At 58.6% G+C, this 20,459-nt stretch overlaps 1 protein-coding gene across 1 annotated transcript in view; it reads left to right on the forward strand.

Annotated features, from left to right (window-relative positions):
* VAC14 (VAC14 component of PIKFYVE complex) overlaps window positions 1–20,459 on the forward strand; it is a 99,507-nt gene that overhangs the window by 74,426 nt on the left and 4,622 nt on the right. Inside the window, exons 15-18 of the mRNA XM_066242654.1 lie at window positions 14,915–15,089; window positions 16,497–16,615; window positions 17,812–17,891; window positions 19,863–20,013. Coding sequence (XP_066098751.1) covers window positions 14,915–15,089; window positions 16,497–16,615; window positions 17,812–17,891; window positions 19,863–20,013 — 525 coding nt within the window. The remainder of the gene's footprint in view (window positions 1–14,914; window positions 15,090–16,496; window positions 16,616–17,811; window positions 17,892–19,862; window positions 20,014–20,459) is intronic.

A 20,459-nucleotide genomic window follows, 5' to 3' on the forward strand; every position in this document is an offset into this window, starting at 1 on the left:
TCACCATGGCCACCACTGTCCGCAGACGGCGCTCGGGTGCGACAAGAGCGTTGCGAGGGGAAGCTTCCGGGCCCACAGGGTCTGCTCTGTGACTCTTCCGGGAGCACCTGCAACATGCCAGGCCCCACGCCAACCCTGGGCACACAGGGGACTGACAGCCTGTACCTCCTTCACCAAGGTGGCAGTCTGGTGACACAGGCAGATAGGTGATGAGACATCCCAGTGTTGTGATTTGTGCCCTAGAGGACACGTGGCGGGTGCTCAGGTTTGGGCCTGTGGGAGCAGGGCCCCGCAGCTCCAGGGGAGACAGAGCCGTGACCTGGATCCCATGTTTCTCAGAGTGTAGATGGCGGGGTGCTCAGGTTTGGGCCTGTGGGAGCAGGGCCCCGCGGCTCCAGTGGAGACGGAGCCGTGACCTGGATCCCATATTTCTCAGAGCGTAGACGTGCCCTAGTTTTCCTCTCCTCGGGCTCAGCTGAAGCTACGCCAAGAATCGGCTTTTAAAGGCTGCTTGTAATGTGGTTTGGAGCCAAAAAAATCTATAGAGCCAGTGCATTTGTGACCTTGTTGAAAATGCTTACTGAGGAAAATCAGAGGGGTGGGATTTCGAGTTTCTTTTTCCCTTTTTTAATTTTTTAAAAATCCATTTGGTCCTCCCCACCCCCATGTCTCTCCCTCCTGGCACACGCCCTTCTGGGCGGCCTCACTCCTCCAGCCACAGTGCTTGTCTCCTCTGCTGGTCCCCACCCCCATCCCTTACCACCCCCCACGCTTCAGGAATGAAAAATACCAGTGGGCAAAAATAAGCAGCCGGGCATAGGCCTGGGAATTAGGCCACAGCTTTCGGGCCAGGCAGGAGGCGGTGGTCTCTGACAATGGCACTGCCGGGAGCAAGGGCTCCCTCGGCCCCTCCCCTGTGAGGACAGGTGAGAGACCCCCCAGCCCCTTGGAAGGGGCTGCTGCTGTGCTGGCCTAGGGAGGGCCAGAAATGTCATTTGTCATTGAGCACACCTGTCCCGGTGCCCACCAGGGACACGACAGAGGGCAGAGCTAGTCCCTGCCCAGCAGTGGTATCAGAGCGTGGTGATGCTCTGAGGAACAGTGGGATGGGAGGGGAGGCCTTGATGGAGAGAGGGGTCCAGAAAGCTTCCGGAAAGAGATGCTTTTTAAGCTGAGCCATGAGAGATAACTAGCAGGGGGTAGGGGAGGAGGACAGGTGTTTATGCCTGGTGAGCAGTCTGCTCAGAAGCCCATAGGCCGGGGCCCAGTACAGCTCTGGCTGCCACACAAGCAGCCCCGAGGGACCCGGTGAACCACTGAAAGGCTTGAACAGGTTCAAAAACTCTCCACCTGCTGTGGGTGTGCACAATTCCCTGGGAGGAGAAATTGCTCACAAGTGGCCACCTTGGCACCTTCAGAGTGGCACTGAGCCGCCCTGGCCGGATGGCTCGGTTGGTTTGAGCATCATCCGGAAGCACATAGGTTGCAGTTTGATCCTCGATCAGGGCACATACAGGAAGAGATCACAGGAACAGATTAATATTTCTCTCTCTCTCTCTCTCTCTCTCTCATTCCCTCCACCCTCCCCCTTCTTCTCTCTCTAAAATCTATAAGATAAACATTAAAAAAAAAAAAAAAAAAAAAGAATGGCACTGAGCTCCCCTTCCCCCAGCCAAGAGGAAACTGAGTCTGTGCAGGGCCTTCCCTGTGCGGCCCCCAGAGGTCAGCGCCCTGCTGTCCTCCCAGAGCTCCCATGTGGCAGCCGCGGCAGCTGTGGCCTCTGCTTCCTCCCCCACTGTTAGCCTCAAAGGCTAGTGAAGGACTGGTTTAGGAAGCTGGCTGGATCATGGGTCTGGTTGCTACATCATTCTAGATGTTTCATTGGCTTTTTAGGGGACGCTGCTTTCAGCTAGTTTATTCCACGTGCCAGTGAATTCAGCTTGTTTGCCTTCTCAGTTCATTTCTCCTAAGAAGTCAGCCTTTTACTTCCTCCCGTGAGCTGAGCCCCTCCCTCCTGACAGAGCTAAGCCCCTTTCCTGAAGGCGAGGGCCCCGCCCGCCCACCCCTGTCATTAGCCCCTGGCCCTGACAGTTGGCAGTTCCTGGAGTTACCTCACTTCCTTCCTGCACTTGAAGTCTGAGCGGCTGCTCCAGTCCTCCTGCTTCTCCTGGCCCCCCAGTAGCATGGTAATTGGTTTCTCAGATCTTCAGCTGTGCACCCCATCTGTGAGGATTTCCCAGCCCCCTGACCCTCCACAGGAAGACTTGTGATCCTGCTGCCTTAGGGACCCTGAGGGGGGTGGCCAGGGAGAGGAGGCTGCTGCATTTCTCCGTCCCCTCTAGTCCCTCTGCTCCTGCCCGTGGTGCCTGAAATAGCACACATACCACCACTTTCTGCCCCCACCCGGCAGCCCAAGGTCAGGATGGGGCTCAGGGCCTGGTGCGATAGAGCAGCTACCCACTGAGATCTGTCTCCAGCTCAGCTCCCGAGATGAGTATCTGTAATTATAGCTCTTGGAAGGTTGCAGCTTTCATTTCATTTTTGTGGTGTTTGGAGAAAAGTTCAAGCCTCTCTTCACGTGTTCAGTTTCCCTAGGCAGCTAAGGGGTTTCTAGGAGAGAAAAGACAGCCATCAAAGACGTGCCCACGGGCCAAGCACAATGCTGGGGAGAGGGGGGAGCCAGGCACAGGCCAGACAGGAAGGCAGGATGTATAGACGTGGACAGGCGTGAGTGCCAGGGGCTGGGAGGACTGAGGGGGCCCAGCCGCAGCGTCCCTGCAGCCCTCTTGGCCACGGCTGTGCTGCCTCTCAAGGACCTGGAGCCCTGCCTCTGCCTCTGAGGAAGGTGCCTCCCTGAGGTTTCATCATCTGAGTCCCGCTGCGCCTGTCCCCGCCTGCTGTTGCCCAAGTCCATCCCTCTTCAGCAGCCTTGCTGTGGCTCTGTCCTTCCCTCAGAAGGGCATCTGGAAAGGCAGCCCCAGGACTGTCTGTACTTACCTTTGGAAGAAGGTGGCTGCAGGAGGCAGTGATTTAATAGCAGCTTCGACGGGTGGCCGCCCGTGCACTGCCGGGAAGGTCTCATGTCTCACCCTGTGTGGCCCCTGCACACCTGTAACACCCAGGCCCTCGGTGTGAGGCGGCTTCTGTGCTCTGAGGACTGGGCTCCAGCTCCATTGATAAGACTTCCCTCTTGCCTTCCCTGGAGTAGGCACTCCTGCCTCAGAGAGGAGCCAGGCCTCTCCCGCTTGTATTATGCTAATCACTCCTTGCAAACAGGCAGACTTTGTAGGAGGTTTGCCTTGTTTTAGATGAAACCTACGCCTTTGAAGCAAAGAACCACTGTAGCTAAAAATACCATTTCCCTGCTGTTGATCCTCTCATTTGTAAAATGCAAGTTTCCATTGTTAAATCTGCAAATCTGCAGCAGTCCCCACCCCACGGGGGAAGCCCTGCCTTCCTGCGGAGCCCTGCTGTACCTCATATCTCCATCCCAAAATGTAGATGATTCTAAATTCTAAAAAAAACCCTTATTTATTATTTTGAAAAAAAAACTTAAGCCATATAAGGTAAAAACCAAATGATGCATAGCGTATAGCGTAAAATGTAAACGACTCTGAACCACCCTAAATGTAACCTTGGTTTTCAGTTTCATGTATTTCCTTCCAAAATGTTGTCTTTGCATTTATAAATACACAGCTCCTTCTGGCTTTGGCTGTGGTGTGGGTTTTCCAGCAGAGGATTCTAGATGCAGAATTGGTTTTGCTCCCTCCCTCACACGTCATCTGTGCACCTCCCTCCGGACCGGGCACACGCTTGCCCACCGAAGGCTACTTCCAGGCTGGGGGGGGGGGGGGCTCAGTGTCGCTCTCCCTTACCAAGGCATCCTTCGCCATTTCTGTGTGGCCTGGTCTCTTCTCAGTGGGCAGTGGCCATGCGATTCTGGGGGGAGGGCCGGAAGGCTCTGCGCAGCAGACCCCTCTCCTGAGGGGTGGGGCGGCCTCGTCTCTAACCAGGACTGTGCTCCTCAGACACCTACAGGACACTTTCCCAGAGGGACCTCCCTGGCTCCCTCACGCCTGGGCCCTTTCTCATTCTGCATTTAATCCAGTGAAGATTTCCTGGGCTGGAAAGGAGCATTCAGTTGAAAAGCCCATTTCATGCGTCTCAAAATTCCCTGAGAATGACTGATCACAAGAGGAATTTTCCGGCCTCCTGGGAGGGGGTGAAGGAGGCTATGAATGCAAGAAACCCCCTTCCATTAGGCCTTGAAGAGCTGAAGGAGTCCCCTCCTTGCTGTCTTTATTTCATCGCTTCAGCTGTGGCCCCTCCACCCTCACGGCCCTTTTATTCTGGTCTTTCTACCATTTTCCAAGAGACTCAGCCAGGAGGCTGCTCTGGTATTTGCTCTTGGTTATCAGCAATGGACATTAGTGTTTCACTTCCCATTCTGTTTTCTGATGTTCATCTCTCTGCCCTTTAAGTGGGCACTTGTAAAGAGCTACGGAAAACAATCTCGGTTCATGAGACTTTGTAAAACTAAAGATCAAAAAGTCCAGAAAAGCACAGATAGTTCTAGCTCGCTAATCAGAGACAATTCTCTTCTGGGGAAGCAAAAATGTAGCCAGACAGCAGCAGCGGCACAAGCCAAAGGCAGGTCCGCAAGCTGGGCTTCCTCCCCTGGGCCCAGAGGCTGGGAGATGAGCCCAGGCACGGGCTCCTGGCAGTCACAGAGGCAGTGAGGGGTCCTGAGCAGCCACAGGTCTGGCCCGAGGGTTGGTCTCCTTTTCCCTCCATCTGAACAGAACGAGTCAGGGACGCGACTCTGCTGTGATGCTGCTGGGTGGCCTTGGCGCCAGTCCCAGGAGCACAAGCTCTCTGAGGTCCTCCATGGGCCTGGCTGGAGGTGGCAGGGGCGAGGCTGGGCGGGCAGGTCTGGGGCCAGGGAACGGCTTCCATGCTGTCTGTTGTGTTGGCATCAGGGCATTATGTGGCCTCTTCACAGGCAGGGCCACCACGGTGGGGAAACTGGGCATACCCTTAGGAGGAAGTCCACCTGGAAGGCAACAGCCCAGGGTTCAAAGGGGAGAAAAGTCCCATTCGTGGTTCTCTAACCGTCAGCCCGAGAACTCCCAAGCATGCAGGGCTCGTTGATGCTGTGTCCCTGGCAGTGCTGGTCTGGACTCAGCAGCAGCAATGGAATTGAAATCACCCCCTCCCTTACCCCGCCCCTGCCCCTACCCCAGGACCCATATTTAGGAACTGCGGCTTCTGGCAGATGTTTCTGGAACCCTGCTAATAGAATCACCCCAAGCCCTGGGTCTGAGTTGGGTCCTAGCTGCAGAGCAGAGCTGTAGTGCAGGTCCCAGGTTCTGCCTCCCACCCCACCCCTTGGTAAAAAACTATCACCCAGCAGGGCAGAGCTCAGTGTGGGCACAGGTCAGCTCTGTCCCGGCCAGGTGTGGTCAGTACCCTCCACCTACACAGGTGGCCCCAGGGAGAGGAGGAGGTAGAAGGAGCTGGTTTTCAGACAAGCTGCCTTGGAGCCACAAGAAGGTCCCAGAGACACTCGGTTTCTGGTCCATCAGAAGGCCCACTGATGTCTGTAACCAGGTGCCCCCAAGTCATCGGACTTCCAGAAGAAGCACGCCGAGCCCCTGTGCCAGGTGGGCCCTGCAGCCTAAGCCGGGTGTGGTGAGGCACCAGCCGGAGTGTGGGTGATGGGGTCAGGCCGACCAGACAAGGCCTTGGCAAGGTCTAACCTGCTTCACTCGCATTCTCTGTTAAAAGGATTTAAGGTGTGTGACATGCCTAATGTAGAAAGAGTGCTTCCAGATGTCTGTTGTGTGGCCATTCCTGGGGAGGAAATGGCGACTCCGCCGGAAGGAAGTCCCGGTGACAGGAGAAGGCAGGAGCCCAGCCGCTCTCAAGGGCCTGGATATATTGGCATTTCTTAGAGTTGATTGTCAGGAAGACAATAGGGTTTCCTTCAGTGCCCCATCCTTTTGTCTTCATTTGCTCTGAGTATTCAAAAGATGACTCAGAAGCTGTGGACTTTCCTACCGAGGGTTTGAGACCCTGCTCACACTGCCTCCCCCTCTGTCTGCTCACCCTGGCCTGGTCCTCCCAACACTGCCTTTTCCTCCAGCACCCAGCACACCTCAGCCAAGTCCCCAAGGTCTTCCCTGCTTTTCCCTTGGGGTCCCACAGCCTCCTGCATCTGACTGACGTCCATCCATACTCTAATATCTCGGTGTGAGCTAGAAGGTATGGGACACATACCTGGACCTCATCTGTAAATCAGACACCTGCTGAGTCCCCTCAGAGGCCCCTCCTTGCAAATTCTGCAAGTGCTTCGACCAGCACCAGACATTGACAGAAAGCCCGACGCACAGTTCAGAAGCTGCCTGGCTCCCTTTGCCCCTGAGCGTGCGGTTCTCCATGAGAACGGAGTTCCACAACCGAAGTGATCCGGGCCACCTGGCCTCTGTTGGCGATGATTCTATTCCACAAGTATCTATCTCCCTGTTGCCCTGGGCCTGGCCTGATGGGGTTTCTAACACTGCCTTGGCGAGCCCAGGCCAAGAAAGGAGACACGTTGCACAGGACTGTCAGGAGATGGAGCTCAGGAGCATGGAGGGCCATGCGGAGTGTGGGGACAGAGAAGGTGGGGAGCTAGCAACCGCCCTGAAAGGCACCCCCAGGGGTTGGGGAGAGGAGAGCTTGGGCAGAGTCCTGAAGGGAGCTGGAGAGGTACCTGTGAATGTACAGTAGGAGAGAGCCTGGGCCAGGTTGATAGCAGCACATGGAAAATGAGGCCAGGTAGGTGAGCTGGGCCATGCACAGAAGGTGGCTCCTGTCCTGGGGAGCAAATGGAGCCTCTCCCGTGACAGAAGGGTTCAGCTCCAGCTGACCTCTCTGGGTGCTGGAGGATGCGGTCACCTCTCTTGGCTTTCACTTGGTCCCTAGAGCAAACCCCAAACGCGGAGAGAAGAGCCAGTTGGCCTAGGGGCCTCAGCCCCCTCCACCTCCGTGAGACCCTTTGGTTTCTTGGCCACTCCTGCCCAAATGAGGCCTTCCTGGAGGTCTCCGGATGAACCCAGCCCGGTGTCTGTGGCTGCCCAGAGTCTGCCCATGCCACTCTTTTTTTGTTTTTTGTATGTATATGTGTGACAGAGACAGAGGGACAGATAGGGACAGACAGCCAGGAAGAGAGAGAGATGAGAAGCATCAATTCTTTGTTGCGGCACCTTAGTTGTTCCTTGATTGCTTTCTCACATGTGCCTTGACAGGGGGGCTACAGCAGACCGAGTAACCCCTTGCTCGAGCCAGCGACCTTGGGTCCAAGCTGGTGAGCTTTGCTCAAACCAGATGGCCCGCGCTCAAACTGGAGACCTCAGGGTTTCGAACCTGGTTCCTCCGCATCTCAGTCCGATGCTCTATCCACTGCGCCACCGCCCGGTCAGGCTGGCCGTGCCACTCTTGAACAGAGAGACAGCTAAGTGGGCAAAGACCCCCTTCTTCCTCTATCTACGCCTTGTCCCCATCATGCTGTGCCTACTCTCACCTGCCTTGCCACCTGCTCCCAGCAAGACCCAGAAAAACAGGTCGTTGCGCCTCCTCCTCCCACTCCCTCCACCCTACCCCCCAAAACTTTTAAGTGCATCAGACACAACGACTGCATTAAACACGATGAATTTTTAAGGCATGAGTTGGCAGGGTTACCATGGCTGCCTCTGCCCTGAGGGGCACACTGCCAAGGATTGATTGAAATAAATAAAACAGATTTACAGTTTTCATACTTGGGAAGCAGAGAGCTGGAAGGGAAGAGGAGCGAGGGAGGGGTGGGGGGAGGGGCTTTCTGAACTTCAGATGAGAGACAACTCCTGCCTCCCCCCGTCCGAATGTTACACTACCCTTTAAATTCCTAAAGAATCCCAGCTGTCAGGTAGGGGCAAGGCCAGAGGGGTCCTTTTCCCGTGGGAATGGCTCTGGGCCCCTGTACTTCCTATGCTTGACATTAGGCCACACTTCAGAGTGATAGCTGTGAGACTCCAGGCATCTCCCAGGAAGCCTGTGTCCCATTGGCCTTGAACCGCTGAGGGGACGTGAGGTGAGGGCCTGTCTCCGTGCTCGGTATTGGCCTGGTCAGGACATGAGCAGCAGGCGGCTGGGATGAATGAAGGAAGGAGGCCAGGCTAGAGGGGTGGAAGTCCTGATAAAGAGCCAGGTGGGGGCAACATGAGGGCAGGGTGCTTCTGTAAGTATCTAGGGCAGTTCGTGGAGATGGCTGACAGACCTTCCTGTGTCAGTGGAAGCCATTTGTTGGGCCTAACCCAACAGGAAGCATCAAATGAAATCACCTACATGCCTGCCACTCAGTGACACTAACCCAGCACAATTCCGGGGGGTCTGGACGGACCCAGGAAGGACTCGTGGAGCTGGGGACATTAAAGAGCTGGGGCACACCTGCCCACCCTGGAACTTGGCATTGGAGGCTAATTCTGAAATGTGTTGATTACAAGGCAACGCCAAGAGGAAGTCAAGGGTTAAAGCAGGACTGGACTGTATTGGTAGCAACTGAGAAAGACCGGGGCTGGGAGGGGGTGGCACCCCCAGCCTTCACACCGTGTGTGTGTGTGTGTGTGTGTGTGTGTGTGTGTGTGTGTGTGTGTGTGTGTGTGTCAGACAAAGGGACAGGAAGGCAGAGAGATGAGAAGCATCAATTTTTTGTTGTGGCTCCTTAGTCTCCTTTAGTTCATTGATTGCTTTCTCATGTGCCTTGACCTGGTGGGGGGGGGGGCACAGCAGAGCGAGTGACCCCTTGCTCAAGCCAATGACCTTTGGGCACAAGGCAGTGACCATGAGGTCATGTCTCTGATCCCACGCTCAAGCCAATGACCTTGGGGTTTTGAACCTGGATCCTCCGCATCCCAGTTCGATGCTCCATCCACTGCACCACCGCCTGATCAGGCCACAACATCTCCCAACATTGGCATCTCTTTCCACTCAAACTGGCTGGGGTCCAGAGTCTCTCCCCACCACGCCGGCTGTTCTGTGCCGTGTATGTGCTGGTGGCCACCCGTTGATGTGGTCAGATTATTGCTTGGGACAATCGAGAAGGGAATCGGCCTTGGAGGAGAAGAGTGCTCTAACCTGCTTCCCCTTCTCTGTAGTCATCGGGGGCCCTTGCCACATCCCTGTCCAGCACCCTTGAGCTGACATGCCATTGGGGCTGTGAGGGCCATGGGCTGGAGGCATTCCTGGGCCCTCCGAGCTGAGAGCTCACCCCAGGCATCCCTGCCATGGGTCGGTCTGCTGCCGCCTTTTGTCTCTCTTTAAAAGGCCAGGCCCAAGGAAGAAGTGGGTAGGGAGAGGAGGGAGCAGCTCGCTTCCCCAGCCTGCCCTCAGCTCTGGGCCAGTGTCAGAACAGGCGGGGGCGTCCGCATGCCCTTACTTGGCGAGGGAGCCGGGGGAGAGCCCCAGAGGCCAGGACAAGCATCTCGAAAATGGGCCAGGGACCTGGGAAGGGTCTGCTGACAGTGCGGATGGGGGAGGCTGTTTCTGGCTGTGCTATCTTTGCTGGGCCTGTTTTCAGAGGGCGCAGGAACGTGGGGTCATGGAAAGAAGTCTTCCACCATCCCCAAAGGCAGAGTCCAGCTTCCCCAGAGTCCACGCAGCAGAGCCAGAATGCTTCTTCCCCAGGAAGGGTAGCCATGCTCCAGCCTCTGGAGGCCCCTCCTCAGTGTGGGGCCCCTGCCCTTGCAGCTGGGCCTGGTCCTCCTGCTGGGGGCTCCTGCCTGTCCCCACCATCTTCACCACCCCCAACCCTACCTCCGTGCCTTTCCCCAGATCCGGCTTGTATCTGTCCTGAGAGGAACTCCCACTCCCCTTCACCTACCCCACTACCTAGACAGGCCTCCTCAGTGCTGACCTGCCCCTCATGTCCTGCCTGGGCTCACAGGATGAACCTCCCAGCAGGGCTGACCGGTGGGGAGAAGCACCTGGTGGCAGCAGCAGCCGCTGCCTCATGCCCGTGGAGAGTGGTGTTCAGTACGGGGCACATCTCCTCCTCCAGACCAAGACTTGGCCTTGCCCAAGTTGGTGGCCTGTCCGGGCCCCTGGAGAAGAAGCAGTGTGTGGCCCCTTTCCCACACCTGAGACAGGGTGAAGGAGAACCAGGCTCCCTGTTGGCTTTCTCCAGGACATGGGTGGGCCTTATTCTGCCCAGTCTAGGCCACACGGCCTCAGGGCATGACTGGCCAGTTTGGAGCCAGTTGTCACCTTCCTCCTTTCACCCACTCTCACCCACATGTGTTACCTAAAACAGGCTGTGGGTGGGTGCCAGATGGGGGTTCAGGAGGGCACCTTCCCCTGTGGGCCAGCCCTGAGGCTGGTGGCCATTCGGGGCTGGAGTCTGCAGCACGGGGGATGCTTGCCCATGTTAGTGTTTGAAGGGGCAGTGACAAGAAACATAGCCTCCTGGCAAGTGTGATGTGGCCACTTCCAGGTGGGCGCTCCTGCGAGTGCCTTCCCCAGCCTGGTGCAGTCCTTCGCCTTTGAGACCACCCAAAGAAGGCAGCGCCATCTCAATACATTAGGGAAAGTGGCAGTCCCTCTCTTGGGTCCTGGGGACTTCAAAGTAGGCTGAAGACAGGTTGCTTCCCTGAGAGCTCCTGGTATGTGACAGAGGGACCAAAGAGAACGCGCCCCCCCCCCCCCCCGCCAGCCTGGCCCCAGACCTGGAAGCAGAGGAACAGCTGTCCAGATAGGTAGCAGGAACCGCAAGGAGTGGAAGGTGGAACCCCGTCCACGCGGACTCCGTCAAGTGTGACGGCTTGGGGCGCACACATGTGGAGCCCGGCCCACCTGCAGCCCTGAGATGGATGAGCCAGGATGTGCCCTGCCAGACCACATCCAGTGTCCTCCCAGCCCACCTCTCTGCCTTGTCCCCAGGCATTTTCTAAGCCATTGTTTCGTGATGAATAGCACTTTTAAGTGGGTATTAAAAATATGGGCAAATATTGAATGCTTGCAAGCTGTGTTCCAGTATGGACGCCGTGCCCGAGAGCCAGGCAGGCCGCTCCCGCCAGGCGGGGGCTCCACAGAGAAGGGACGGCGCAGCAGCCCTGCGTGGCAGCCATCTGCCAGCCCCACCGGGCAGGGACGGCCCCCGGCACCTGCTCATAGTAGGCACCGAGGAGGCAGAGCAGTAAGGAAGGGTACAGGTTCTGGAAGTCAGCTTTTCCAGGTCTGGGTCCTCTCTGTCTGCTTCCCTGGTCAGTGGTGTGACTGGTGGCGGGGTCCTCTGCATGGCGAGTATGGTACGCCCTGCCCAGGGTTGTGTGAGGACTTGGCAAGAGGTCCCCGGGTCTCCCTGGGCAGGGCAGCCCGCCCTGGGTGATAAGGATAGCTTCTCTCTGTGCACCAGAGTGCACACCGCATGCAGGGACCTGCCGGGCGGAGCAGCGGGGACATGCTAGCACTGAGTCTGGGAATGTCTGTACGCCGGCCCGTGAAACCTGAGGTCCGCGTCCACACGACCCCTCCACACTGTCTGCTCAGCAGGGACTGCTGAGCAGCTATTGAGTGTCAGGCCCTCTTCTTAGAATGAGGAACATGAGGGTCACAGACAGGTTCTGGTGGGAGAGACAGCCAGGGACCCAGTAAACGAGTCCATCAACCAGATGATTTGGATAATGAGAGTGACTTGGAGAGAAACAGGACTTGCCTTAGAAAGGGCTGGTGGGAGGAGGGTATGCATTGGACAGAGACCCTGAAGGCTGGATGGAGTTCTCTGGGCCAGGGCAGAGGTCAGGGACAGAAGACAAGTACAGGAGGCCGGTGTGTCATGAGTGAAGGAGAAACTGTGAGAGCTGAGGTTGGAAAGGAGCTGACCAGGACGTGTGGGAGCCTGGAGTCATGGTGAGGGGCTGGATTTTATTTAGATCCAATAGGAAGCCACTGGGGAGTACCATGCTCTGATGGACACTTTTTAAGGGGTGCCCCAGCTGGCGCATCGAGGGTGAATTCTGGCAGTGAGAGAAGAGGCAGGGAGACTGATTCGGAACTGGCCTTGGAGTTGACCAGGCAAGAGATGGCTGACGCCTGCCCTGGGAAGGGGTCACTAAGGGCCAGGAGGAGGCAGAATGTGCTCTTAAGGCAGACCCCTGCCCTAGCTTGCAGTGGACCCAACATAGGGGCCCAGGGGATCAAGGATGACTCCCTGGTTTGGGCCATTTCCTGAGATGGGGACAGCTAGGGACCTAAGAGTTAATGCTGTGGCCCCACCAAGCTTTTTTATTTTTATTTTTTTTTATTTTTATTTTTTTTGTATTTTTCTGAAGCTGGAAACGGGGAGAGACAGTCAGACAGACTCCCGCATGCGCCCGACTGGGATCCACCCGGCACGCCCACCAGGGGCAACGCTCTGCCCACCAGGGGGCGATGCTCTGCCCCTCCGGGGCGTCGCTCTGCCACAACTAGAGCCACTCTAGCGCCTGGGGCAGAGGCCAAGGAGCCATCCCCAGTGCCCGGGCCATCTTTGCTCCAATGGAGCCTTGGCTGCGGGAGGGGAAGAGAGAGACAGAAAGGAAGGAGGGGGTGGGGGTGGAGAAGCAAATGGGCGCTTCTCCTATGTGCCCTGGCTGGGAATCGAACCCGGGTCCCCCACATGCCAGGCCGACGCTCTACCGCTGAGCCAACCGGCCAGGGCCCCACCAAGCTTAAAGTGCCTGTTGTAGCCCATCTACCGGGCAAGCGGCTGTTCCAACCAGAGCTCAGTGGGGTTCCAGAGGTGCATATGGGAGCCACTAATTTAGAGGCAGCTTTGAAAATAATTTGCATGGGACCAGATGCCGCCACCAAGAGACACAGACCAGGAGAGCTGCCACAGCACTAGAAGGAGAGGAGCCATTTGAGGGGGACAGGAGCACCGAGAGCAGGGTCACTGGTGGCCAGAGAGGAGCGTTTCCAGAAAACTCTGCCACCCTTGACCTTTTATAGCGCTGTCAGTGTGCTGCGGTTCTTAGGATGCTGTCAATGAGGCCTTGCTGCCCTTTTCTCACTGCCACCCCTTTGCCTATCCTTCCCCGCCCTCCCCAGCCATCCCCACGGGCCTGTGATCCCTGGAGAGCGCTGCCTGGCAGCAGGCTCAGCTGTTGGCCCCTGTCATGGAGACGGCAGCAGCTGCAGGCGATGGGCATTTGTGACCATTTGTCAGAATGCTCCGCTTCCTCCCCAGCCTGCCCTTCTGGAACATTTCTATGTCATGGCCCTGGAGACGGGGCCCATCTAGGGCTGGGAGGACCAAGAGGGGACAGGAAGTGCTGTCTGCACTCTACCGAAGGGCCGGGCTCTCTCCTGTGAGCTGGCTGTGACCCCCACCCATGGTACCAGAGGGCTACCCAAGCAGGGGTCCCTTTCGCCATGGACTGTGCGCCCCAAGCAAGCTGCCACTAGTCTGGGCCGCTGCCCTCTAAGTAGCCCCTATTGTACAGGTAAATATTGCTCCCGATGGGGAGGTAAAGACGTGGCATAGACAGTGGGTCACCCAGCTGGTCAGGAGCACTAAGCTCTGGGACCTCTGTCCACCCCCCACCTATACCAGGCTATGGCAGAGCCCTGGTAGCCTGCTCTTACCCACACACACCCTCCCCCGACCCACACCCCCAACAACCTTGTTTTGATTTCTCTGGTGGTTTCTTGCCCAAGACTGCTGGTTCCAGATGGGCCTAGGCTGGAGCCGGCCTGTCCACTGTTTGCACTTCGTGGTTTGGGATTTTTTCGGGCCTAGGGTAGGGAAGAATGTTCTCCAGCCGGGCCCCAAGGCATGACTGGTATTTAGAGGAAAGCAGGAAACCAGTCTCTGATAATGCGGAGTTTACTGTGAGTTCAGTGACCTGGGATGGACACTGAACTCAGACCCTTGTCCCCACCAGCCCCAGGCATGGTCTGTGATGCTTCCCTGGAGCAGAGACTGTGAGTCGGGCAAACAGACGGGAGACAGGCAGGGGGCACGGAGGGGCACCCCACCCTCCTCACCGGCCACTCGCCCACTCCGGTGCGGCGCCTCCCTGCTCAGAAAGCCTGGACTCCCAACAGGCAGGGCCCTGCGCGTCCCCCCAAGGCCAGGCTCCACGGCACGGGGACAGACGCGGGAGGTCACCAGGCTTCCTCTGAGCCCGTCCTTGAGACCCACCTGTTACTATGGACGTCGCCTTGGCCCACGGACCTTGAAAAACTGTTTTTCTCTATTCCCTAGGTTCTGTGTTATACCTTTTGTAAAATGGAGCCTCCTTTCCACCACACCCAAGCCTTATCCCCCCCCAGACTCTCACTAGAGAAGAGAGTGGAAAGGCAAAGTGGCCTAACTAATCCCGTGACCTTGGTCACGTCACTTTGCCTCCCTGTGCCAGAGCTAAGCATCTGAACAGCGAAGACAAAATTCAGGGTTGTCATAGGGTTCGCTCATCCCACAAGTGCCTCCTCAGCCCTGGCAGGCACCTCCCAGGTGGGGGTTGCAGTGTGAACAGCCCCAGGTGGCTCTCAGGGGGAGTGTGTCAGATGAAGAGAAAGTCTATCCAGGAGAGTAAAGTGGGGGGGGGGGGGCAGAGAGCACCATGGTACACGGGAGACCAGGCAGGTGGCTGGGGACCTTCACCACATTGGGAGCCAGAGGCCCTGCTATTCTGAGAACTGCACTTCCTGGCCTGGGACAGAGTCAGGGAGGGGGGGTAAATACAGTCTGTGGGGCTCTGGAGTTGCTGGGCTAAGATTTTGGGAGGTGTGGAGCCAGGCCCCTTTGAACAATGCCCAGTGTCCCCCACAGCAGCCCCAGGAAAAAGCAGGTTTGACCAGGAGGAGGGTCCCGAGTTGAGGCCCAAAGGTTCCCTGACTTGCTCTGCCTGCTCTCCAGGCAGCTGTGCCTCCTGCTGAATGCGGAGAACATCTTCCACTCGATGGCAGACATCCTGCTCCGAGAGGAGGACCTCAAATTCGCCTCAACCATGGTCCACACCCTCAACACCATCCTGCTCACGTCCACAGAGCTGTTCCAGCTGAGAAACCAGCTCAAGGACCTGAAGACTCCGGTACGTGTCCACAGGCTCTGGCCCCGGGTTTAACGTGTGTGCCCATGGGCACTCCACTGTGCCAATCCATCCTCAGCCCAGTAGGTTCTCGGGGAGGAGACGGGATGAAGCTGGGGTGTTCCTGGCCCAGTGTAAAGGACAGACGCCGGGCTGCTGGCGGGAGTGATTCACAGCTGGCTCCCTTGGAGCACTGCTGCAGCGGGCTCTGCCCACAGGGGGCTCTAGGGCCCACATGCCCTCCCCGACCCATTGACGGCTGTGCCTTTCTTACTCATTGACACCCACTCCCACCCTGGCACTGCCCCTTGCACACAGAGTGGGTTCAGTTCTGGGCCCGTGAGGAGAGACCCAGCAGGGTGATGCCCTCTGGGTGCTACCATCCTCTGAGGGTCAGGCCTGTGGGTGTCACCCTGTGGGAGATCGGGGGTTACTGCCCTCTTTGCCCTCCTCCTAGGGCCCCACCCTGCTCTCCCCCAGCTAGACCCGTCTGTCTCAAAGGCACCCTGTCGGAAGCCAGGGTGTCAGCGCTGCCTGTCCCAGGCCCTGGGTGAGAGCCCATCAGGGCTGGTCAGAGAGCAAGGAGGCACTCATTTCCCTGCCTTCCTGCTCTGGGGGCCATGGTCAAGGCCGTGCTCAATCCAGGGATGGAGGCTGAGCTCAGAGGACTTCCAGGGGTGGCCACCATCCTGAATGTGCCGGGGCTCCAGGGGTTTTGTTCCCCAGTCTGGGGGACCCTTCCCAGCTCAGACCGTGCATCCGCCCCTCTCAGGGAGCCCCAAGGACATCCAAGCCTGGTCTGAGGGCATGTGGGTCAAGAGGCTCGGATTGATCCAGGCCACACCTCTGCCTTCTTCCTGTAGTTCCTCTCAGACATTCGCAGAGGCCTTAAGAATGTTCCTCAGGACAGGGGCTCCCCTGAATGTGGGCTCCACTCCTGGGCCGGTTCCGAGTGCAAGGTGGGCCTGGGAGGGTGGAGATACGGCGTTTGAAGATGAGGAGTGTTCTGCAGGGAACACCCTTCCGACCTGCACTCTGCACCCTCCCATCGCATCCCCCCACCTTGGCCCCCACAGGCTCCGGGACCACAGGGCCCTGGAGAGGACAATTACTGTTATTTGCCAAGAGCAAAGCTGCCAGCACAAAGGCCAGCTCACTCCGCACCAGGCCCTGTCGCCACCACCACCACCGGCTCTGTGGGGCCGGGAGTAATGACAGGGTCTGAGGAGGAGCTGTCAGCATTTCCTTTGTGACAGCACACTCCCAACTCGGCTGCCAGACGGCTCGGCCTGCTGAGCTGGCTCCTGACTCTCCGAAGGGGCCCTTCCTTCTCAGGTCCACATGCAGACCCCAGGCAGGGAGGAGCTGGGCGTGGGGGGCTTTGCTAACTGCTCACCCCTCTCCTCCCAGGAGAGCCAGAACCTGTTCTGCTGCCTGTACCGTTCCTGGTGCCACAACCCAGTCACCACGGTGTCCCTCTGCTTCCTCACCCAGAACTATCGGCACGCCTACGACCTTATCCAGAAGTTGTATCCTTCGCTGTCACTATTCTTCTGGTCCAGCCCCTGAAGGACAGGCAGGGCCAGGTGCTCCCTTCCTGCGGGCGCGTGGGCCTCGGCCGTGCTCCGGCTCACGCCTGCACCTGCCGCAGGATGGGTTCCTTGAGGGATGTTTTTGCTGTGGGCAGCAAACGGCCATCTGGGGCCTCGTGGAAGGGAGCTGGCCCTGGAGGAAGCTCGCTGGTGATGGGGCTGAGCAGACCATGTGGGTGCGGGAGCCCTGGGGACAGGCAGGCGCGCAGCGGGGGGCAGGGCAGGAGAGCAGGTTTGGGAACTGGGAGGAGGCGCCGGGCTGCAGCCGCAGCGTAGATGAAGCCTGCAGGCTTGAGCTGAGTGTGGGCTGGAGAGGAGCCTCAGGACCTTCAGGGGCCACAGAGTGGAGCCAGCAGATGACAGAGCGCAGGAGAAGTGGGCTGGACGGGAGGCGGCGGGAAGAGGGAAGAAGCCAGCGCACCTCAGGGCCTGCCTCAGCGACAGGCATCGTGGTCAGGCTCTGTTTAAAACACTAACGCAGACCAGCCTCCGCTGCGAATGCCTGGTGTGTGACCCTGGATTGGGGAGCCGCGTAGGATGCGAAATTGGACTCCTTTCCCGGTGGGCCTGGAGTTGGGGGCCTGAGGTGTCTCCTTTGGGGGTCAGCTGTGGCCTTGTCCGGCCCCTCGGGGTGCCTGCTCTCCTTCCACAACCTACCTTTGCTTCTCGGTTGTTGGTGTGACCTAGGGACCACAGGCCTCACGTGTGCCGCAGCCCTGACCTGGGCCAGGCTGACGGGCATCCACTCAGGCAGGAGCAGGGCCTTTCTCGCCCGGCCCTCCCCCACAGGCTGCAGGGCCGCGATAAGAGCCTTTCAGAGCCCAGAATCACTGAGGAGAGAGCTGCCACAGCACAGCCCGAGCGCCCGTGCAAGGGAGACGGCTGTGCTGTTTTTCATTTAGAGGGACACAAAGGCAAAGAGGAGAATAGACTCGTGTCCTTCGTATGTGGATCCGGCTTAGGCAGAAGCAGGCTCTGGGCCTCGGAAGCCGGACCCGGAGGGAGGAGGGTGGCTCTGGGCCGCTGGGTCAAGCCTCAAGGTCCCAGGTCTCCCTGTGCCCCCACCCCAGCTGAGGCCCCTCACAGAGACTGTCCTGGCTCAGTGGACAGGCTTTCCTTGACTGCCTGCCCAGTGGGGACCTGGAGGTCACTGTGGATTTCCTCACAGAGGTGGACAAGCTGGTGCAGCTGATCGAGTGCCCCATCTTCACATGTAAGGGCCTCTGGCTTCTAGCTGGCCTGGGGTCAGACAGGGGCGAAGCCACATTCGGGGGGGGGGGGAGCAGTCATCCCAGGGATACTCCGGAATGTCAACAATTTAAGACCAGGAAGGACAGTCAGGGCTGAGGAGACCAGACAAGACAAGGTTGAGACAGACGGCATCAGAACATGGGTCCTGCCCATGAACCTCAAGGTGAGTCTTGCAGACACACCAGCACCGACAGCAAACCCACCTGAAGGTTAATATCCATGCTGGGGAGAACTGGAGCTGTGCTGTCAGGGGACATGGGGGCAGCTGGCCCAGGGCTGTCCCCGGCCCCTCCCTCCAAGCATATGACGCTCTGCCCTGGCCCTGGAAGCTGTGGGGACCCTGGGCCTACCTGCACGTGCTCCCCTGTGCCCGGGAGCCCACACTCGTGTCTGCAGAGCAGAGCTGGCATTTGCTGAGAACTGATGGGCGAGAGCTGCCTAATCGTAACACCCAGGCTGAATGTGCAAAAGTGGCAGCTGGCCGGGTGAGCCGAGCTCTTGGCGCCTCCGATATGGGGCTGAGTGAGACTCGTGTGCTTACAGGCGGCGGGGAAGCCAGGAGCCAGCCCTGCTGCGGGCCACCCTCCTACCAAGCTGGCCACCCAGCCCTCCTGCTCTCTGGCAGCGCATCTGACCTGCCCAGGCCGACGGAGGGGCTGAGGGCAGCAGCCCTTACACCCATCCAGACAGAAGGCAGCTCTCCATAGAGCCCGGCCCCGTGCTGATGGCTGCCTGGGAGACAGAGTGGAGGGAGACCCTGCTCCCTGTGGAGTGCGCGCAGCCTGTCCCATGTGGTCTCCTGACCTGACATCTTGCTTCCCCAGGGTCCTCCCAGGGCAGCCAGGCATGTGCTGCCCTGAAGTCAGATCGAGCCGGACCCTAGAAAAACTACAAGCATTTTCCTTCCGGGCCCAGGGCTTTGTTGCGCAGCAGGTGCACCCTGGTCCTGCCCAGCACCCATTCCAACCCTTGGTTGCCTAGATCCCACTGGTTGCTGGCTTGGCCCCAAAACCCCAGCTTCCCCCAGGCTCAGAGGGAGGGTTGGACTCAGATAGGCCCACTTCTGCTGGAATTGCAAGGCTTGGGGACAGCTGCTCAGGTCTCCACTGGTGGCTCCTGCCACCTAGAGCAAGAGGAGGGGCGGGGGGCTGCTGCTTCCTGGCTTGTCCTGGCCCCAAGGCCTGTCTGCTCCTCTCGCAGCATCAGCCTAGAGCCTGCACAGCTGCTGCTGGGTGGCCTGGCCTCTCCTGGAGTACGTGTCCCATCCTCCACAAGGGACACCCTGGCCAGGCCTAGAAACGTGAGGAGGTGGAAGCCTGTGGCTCTCCTAGAAGGGCTTAGAGGAGAGCGGGCTAGGTCTGTGTAGTTGGGAGGGATGCTGGGCAGGGGCAGGGGTGTGCCTCCCGTCTCGAGGGTGGGGGCGGCCAAGTAGTGTCTGAGGTGGATTCTGAAGCCCCTAGCAGGCACTCCTGGGCTTGGTGTGTGTGTAAGCCACACACGAAAGCTTTTTCCATCCTGCCCTCCCTCAAAGCTGTCCTAATCCCGTCTCTCCGACTCACCCTATTTATAGCTCTCTGTGCTGGCACGTGGGGAGCAGACAGGGGAATCTGCTACAGTAAGGCCCCGAGCCCCTCGTTACCAGGGAGGCGGCAAGTGGGGGGAGGGGGCAGGGGATCAGGCCCAGCAGCAGGTTGGGCGTCACCAGGCTGAAGTGTCTGTTGGGAAGATCAGACAGACAGGCAGGTGATGGGTAGGAAGAAAGAATGATGAGATCATGGGGACAGCTAAGCGCCCCGGGACGGGGGCAGGAGAGCCTGGCTGTTGAGGAGCCCCCGCCTTGTTCCGTGTCACGGCCACCTGGCTGGCCCTCCCCTGGCCAGGCAGAGATGTAGTGAAGGGCGGTGCCAGGCCCCTGACCTCTGCTTCTCTGCAGATCTGCGCCTGCAGCTGCTGGACGTGAAGAACAACCCGTACCTGATCAAGGCCCTCTACGGCCTGCTCATGCTGCTGCCCCAGAGCAGCGCCTTCCAGCTGCTGTCCCACCGGCTCCAGTGCGTGCCCAACCCCGAGCTGCTGCAGACCGAGTGAGTGCGGGACAGCGAGCCGCCGCTGCCTCCGAGCAAGTCAGGGCCAGAGGGGCCTGCCGGGGTCTCCCTTGCCTGGGCATCACACCCTTCTGTCACTGCAGACCCTGCCCACTCCACAGCCACTTGTCCACGGGCCTCTCGTTTCCATATCAGGACACCAGTGTGGGGGATTCTGGGAGTGGGTGGTGTGCAGTGGTGAGACCTTCTCTAAGAACCAGGGTTGAATGCGTACAGAGTCACCCAGACAGAGGTCTCTGGAAGAAGCTCCAGGAGGGGGAGGAGTTGGAGCCCCAGCTCAGAAACTGTCCTGGGTGGCAGATGGGCCCGGCAGCTGAACAGGGCCTAGCCCTGGGCCTCAGACAGTCCTCCCCTCCATCTATGGCAGAGGCTCGGCCTAGGCCACTGAAGACCCCCCTTGCTGGGACCTTTGAAGCCAGCCCCCC

The sequence above is a fragment of the Saccopteryx bilineata genome, chromosome 9 (genome assembly GCF_036850765.1).
Source record: "Saccopteryx bilineata isolate mSacBil1 chromosome 9, mSacBil1_pri_phased_curated, whole genome shotgun sequence".
NCBI classification, from domain to species: domain Eukaryota; kingdom Metazoa; phylum Chordata; class Mammalia; order Chiroptera; family Emballonuridae; genus Saccopteryx; species Saccopteryx bilineata.